Here is a 5998-nt window from a genome sequence, read left to right on the forward strand (position 1 = left end):
TCATTAATATGGTATCATCTTGCCAGGCAAGACTTGGTACCATGAGGTATTTTTCTGTATAAAATTGCTAATGCCATCAGGATTGTCCAAATGGGATCATCATCATTAAAAAGATTACGCGGTAAGGAAAGTGATTACAACAACGTCTGAGTAGGATTACTAATCACAAGTAGAATCCTGGTACAAATCTCATTCTCCGTATACAAGAAAGGACACAAAATCTTTTAAACATAATTTATATACATTTATGGCTTTATACAACAAACTGTCAGGGATTGTTCTCGTGTGTCTGTAGAAGTACATCAGGCACTTTTTCTGAAAATATCCACGTATGAATTTTAATTCTGCAATGTGACTAAGTCAGAGCAGTGAAGCGTTGAAGAGCTGTCACACCACTCGCAAGTAAAACTAGCGGTATGTACATGCCAACCTCTCACGATATTGCTGGTTTGTGGAACACCCTCAAAAAGGAGGCTAGTTTTAATGCCGAGTAATTTGCTTTTTGCCTGCATAAACCATGCTGCATTTTACATTATGATTACCAAAATAATAATAATAATAATGAGAATACCTTATTTAAAATCAGACATAAATTAAGGATCCTAGCAATTTCATAGTGAAAATAGGAATTTCAAATCAGTAAAAAAATAAAAAAGTACTAACATACATCCAGTGGTTTAACAAGTGCAAATTTTATATTGTTTTATAATTGGTCCGATTTTAACTTCTCTTCTTAGGGATGCTCTGTTGATTTAAGCCAATAATAAGCAATATGACTTTTGCTTATACGTGTAGGCAAATTGTCAGTTTATCAAAGCAGAGCTTTCCAATTAATGCATCTACTACCTAAACATATATCATATAGCTATATTATGGAAACAATACATCTTTATATTTAAAATATCTGAACAGCTCTATAATACAATAAACTTTTAATAACAGTACAAACCAGAGAAAAGTCAAAAACAAGGCTGCATAGGTAAGATCATCTGCACAATTCACAAACCAATCATTTACAACAATTCTGACAAACTAATTTACTCCAGAAACTCGGTACTTTTACTGAAAAAGGATTTATTACTAGAGGTCACATAATGTTTGTTTTCAAGGCAGACAACATGCCCTTTCACCAGATTTCACAGTATTCCAGAATTACAATTGCAAAATATTAGAATGTCACCACAAAAGAAAAGAAAAAAAAAAAAAAAGAAAATAAATTTGACCACACAGTCCAAACCTCTGATTATCTACAACTGCTTTCTCACAATAATTAAAAGGGGTTTCCTATAGACTGTTGTAATTAAGGAACGGCTACATTTATGTTATTCATAGTTATAAAAGGAAATGAAGAAAATATCTGTGTACAGGAAGTTATACAGTAGCAGTAAATAATAAACAGGAGGTATATTGTTAAATGTAGCATGTTCAGCTGCAACCCCACGGAGTATAGCATTAAGTACGGCTTTCTTTGCATGCAGAGGTGAATTTTACGACTACTTTGGCCTATGCATAGCAGTGCCCATTTGGGAGCAAACATTTTCGCACAGACAGAAGGATCTTCGCAGAAAGAAGGATCTTCAGAAACCCATATTTGAGCCCTCCGCTTGCTCCACTGCCAGGATTTACCATAATGTTTCAGAAACTATGAATTTGATGGTGAAGATGCTACGAGAGATATTTCCCTGTAAAAGCAGGCGGTTTCATTGAGGCTTCGGTATCAAGAACATTTCATTTTGCTCAACAGAAGTTCAAAGACTAATTTCACGCTGGGGGAGATCCTGTATCACAGGACAGCTTAACATCAGCCTCTGGAACTGCTGACAACCGTAATAGGATATCTAAAAAAGTAGGACCAGCTGTAATTAGTAGTGATTTAAGCCCAACAGGGAGCTAAATGCGAGCAGGTCAATAAATATATTGCAGAGCCTTAGGAAAGTCATAACAGGATCATTAAATATATGGCTTGTTACTAAACTTCATTTTCTTGGTACATCTCATTCCTTTCTCCACCATACACCATCACTACAGGGAAGATCAGTTTCAATTAGAACATTTTCCAGTTGTTGGCTGCGCAGACAAAAGAAAAATCGGTAGAAAAATATTTATTTCTCCCCTTCACCACAGCCAGCCCTAGTACAAAAGCTGTTCATATCCTGTCAGTGTATAATAAAGCTCCAAGGATTTCTCTAACACAAATGATGTGTAGCAACCAGTGAAAAGACAGGTGAGGCCTGTTTATCCACACATCCATGAAAACTACATTGTGTGATTACAAAAAATCAGAAATCATTTATCCAAGACCCAATCCTGAAAATGCTCAGGTAGCTGTCAGTGTGCCTACTCCAACAAGAGCAAGTTTTTCCACAGGAACAAGGGCTCTGTCATTAATGTTCTCCCTTACCCTAAAGCTCATGTATTTCCATAACTTTGCCACTTACTTTATCTTTCTTATTTAAAAAAAAAAAAAAGGTAATGTTTTGTCCTGCAATAGGGCATCACACAAGTTTTAGCTTCCCACTCAAAAGTAGCACATTAGTTTCTTCAAATGTACTGCATGACAAAAGAAACAACAAACCGTAAAACTAGTGCTAATTAAGACAAATGACAATTTTGTCATTAGTTGTACTAAAATTATAAATTTTTCTCAAAAGGTTCTGCTCTTGAGTGCACAAACATTATGAGACCTCCATGAAATAAATATGAATGTGAAGCATTGTACAAGCATCTAACAATGAATACTTAACACTTCGTGGTAGTCAGAGTTAAAATGATAGTAGAAGCAGATGACATTTCTAAAAATGCATATATAAAACTGATTAAATATTTCCTAAACATAAAGTTGTCTATATTTATACATCACACAACAAAAAAAGGGACAGAAATGTTTTGTATTCAAGATCCTTATTAAGCTTTTCCTTTATTAGCACTCCCAAGTGCTAGGGAAGTTTATAAAAACATGTACTTAATCCAGTTAAAATACTGTACAAAATGAAGAGGTTATGAATGCTGCCAGATCTCAGATTTATTTTTTTTTAAGTTGCCTATGTAACAAAAGTAGACTTTAATTATAAGAAAAATAGCTTGGAAAGTATTCCAAAAATTATCTTAAGTCCAATAATAAAGTCATTAGTCTGACAATGAAATCCAGATATATTCTTGCATAAATTTACATGAATACAGGTAACTTATCAAATGGTATTCAACCTACTGTTTGCTTTGAATAGTCAGTGAGTTTAGTAGCATCATATTTAACAGGCTATTCTGTTCCCATATGAAATGTGTGGCAATTTTGAGTAAAATAATAATGCAGTTCGTACTGCTGCAAGGCAAGTCCACAGTTATCTCAATTCATCAAAACACAGGTAACATCAATGAAGGTTAAACTTACTTAGGGCATGAGATCATCACAGTATTCTTACAAAAGTTTATAAACTTTTCTTGGACCAAAACAGATAGTTTTAAAAAACAATTCTTCTACAGATCATACTGTACAAAACCGAAAGCACAACATGATGTAAGTAAGAGTCTTTGCTGTGATTATATGGTGTAGTGAATTTGGCACTTCAGAGTAATGAAATTTCCAGTGGCACAGTTCTTATCTACAGCAGCACATAACCTGCAAACCTTGGGCAAACATCCTGTACAGGAAAATAATCTGTCCGCTGCCAAATCTGACGAAAGGAAGAAAAAAGAAAAAAAAGACCCAAAAAAAAGCTAGCGCATGTGCACAGCTTTGTCAAGAAAACTAACAAGGAAGGTGAAGGACATCTTTGTACTGCTTTTCTCAGTTCCTGCTGTCAGACAAGTCTGGAGAATTTAACCGTAGCCTAGGAAGGAAAAAAAACAAACAACAAAAAGAACAAATTAACATTCACACCAAAAGATTAAATCTATTAAAATATGCTCAAACTAGCTTACAGATACCTTAAATGGGGGAAAAAAATGTATTCATTAATTGCTAGTTGCCAGCAAATTTTTTGTTTAAAATATTAATGGCAAAACATCAGTGCTCCACACGAAGTAACAGAAGTTGGTTCACAACAATCCTAATGCACCGGTGCAAACCCGATTTTCATACCAAGAAAGGACTGGAAAGTGACTGACTGTGACAGAGGCACTTCAGATGCCAACACAGAAGACCACCCAGATTTTAAGGATTTTGATATCTCTTTCCCCTTTAGCTGGTTTTCAGATTTATTATAAAAAGCACAGCTTACCTCCTACTACATCCTAGCCTGACACCCAACTGTGTGTGGTTGTCTTTACGCTGTGCTGAAAACTTTGGTTAGGCAATACACTGTCAAAGTTAAAATCTAACGTTTCTCCATCCATAAGGTCATTACGGATAATTGACTCCATGTCACAGTCCAACCGTTCAATTAACATGTCATCTAAGTCACTGGGAAGCTTCTCCTGGTGGAGGGAAACAATTCCCACCCTTCCGTAGCCATTGCAACTGTTAACAGGGGCGTACGGGTTCATAGCATTCATCTGCATTGGGTGACTCATAGGCACTTGTAACGAAGTCTTCACTGTTGACAAGCGATTTAGACCTGATGTATGTGACATGGTGTTCACTGTGTGTGACAAGGCACGACCATTAACTGCAGGTGTTGGCTGGTTATGTCCTTGGTGAGGGCGGGCATTAGGGTTCATCATTTTGTTGTGGGGTGGTTGACTACCATAAGTTGGCATCACCGAGTTAGCGACCATCAGCACGCTTTGGCCCAGCGCCCTGCCACCAGCCTGGGAAACACCAGTGTCTACTGATGCCAAGATATCATTGTGTGGTGGAGAATCAGAAGTCAGTAACTCTTTCAGAAGTCCTGCGGGGCAGTTATATTGGCTCATCGATCCATAGCTTGATTTACTGTCTTGAAGAGCCTGCATAGGAATCTGGGGCAAAGAGTTCATGCTAGCTTGAGCATACGTAAATTTCCTGTAGTCTGGATTTTGCGAACCTATACTTGTGGTCGAGGATGCAAACGAGTAACCTGGTGTTTGCTGCATCAGCGTAGCAGATGAAGACTGGGTTGATACAGTCATTGACGTATTAGGTGACAAGAGATTAAGGTTATCCAAAAGATTTTCCATGTTCTCAGAATTACTCATCTCTGAAAGACTGGGTAGAGTAGAAGTCATTTTGGTGGCTGATGATGGGTATACCATGGAGTGCACATCCCCATCTCCAAGATCATCTTGCTCTGGCAAAATAGGAGAAAGTCTTCCGCTAATGGTACTAGCGTTAGAGCTAGTTCTAGGTCGAAATGTACTCCAGTTATCAAAGTCATCGTTACTGTGAGAGCTGGGGCTTGCGGGCCACTTCGAGAACTGCGACCCAGGGCTGTCACCACTTCCCTCTTGACCAGACTGAAGGGATGCTTTTTTCTTGGCAGCTCTGCCTCTGCTTTTGGCAAACTTGCTGTTGTTATCCATGGACGCTGCTCGCCTCCTAGGAGATTTGCCCCTCTTTCCTCCTTCAGGATTGAGCATCCACCAGGAACTCTTCCCTGTTCCCTCATTCTGCACTCTGATGAACTTGCTGTGCAGAGACAGGTTGTGACGGATGGAATTCTGAAAAACAAAATAAGGTGTAAGAAAGGGAGAAAACATGCGTCTTTTATGGCATACTAGTATTTGTCTTTGCAAACATACTCTCATTTTGTTAGAAAACATAGAAGTAATCATGAAAGAGGAAAACATGCCAGTCTGGAAACATCTTTTATCAGCTCACCACTCAGAACTGGCTGAAACGAGCTTGCAAAGAGTTCCCATGTCAACTTGTCTGTCATGCGGCCCGATCACATCTGACATTATAAAAAGTTAAATAAAATATTGAAGGAGCTGCTCTAAAACACAAGTTCCTCATAAAGGAGACAAAATATACAAAAGGACGAATGAAGATCTCATTATTACCTTCAACCTAATGGGTTGAACCTGATTGCATTTAGGGATTATTTTTTTAATTATTATTATTTTACACAAAGTTCAGGAGTGC

General features: G+C 37.6%; 1 protein-coding gene across 1 annotated transcript; it reads right to left on the reverse strand.

Annotated features, from left to right (window-relative positions):
• Positions 1-227: 227 nt before the first annotated feature.
• Positions 228-5568, reverse strand: FOXO1 (forkhead box O1). Its single transcript, XM_009707473.1, has 2 exons — positions 4218-5568; positions 228-3827 (listed from the first exon to the last, which is right to left on the reverse strand). Exon 1 carries the CDS (start codon positions 5491-5493, stop codon positions 4231-4233), a length of 1263 nt encoding a protein of 420 aa, XP_009705775.1. The 5' UTR covers positions 5494-5568; the 3' UTR covers positions 228-3827; positions 4218-4230.
• Positions 5569-5998: the final 430 nt, after the last annotated feature.

Source organism: Cariama cristata, unplaced genomic scaffold (genome assembly GCF_000690535.1).
Source record: "Cariama cristata isolate BGI_N322 unplaced genomic scaffold, ASM69053v1 scaffold8729, whole genome shotgun sequence".
NCBI classification, from domain to species: Eukaryota; Metazoa; Chordata; class Aves; order Cariamiformes; family Cariamidae; genus Cariama; species Cariama cristata.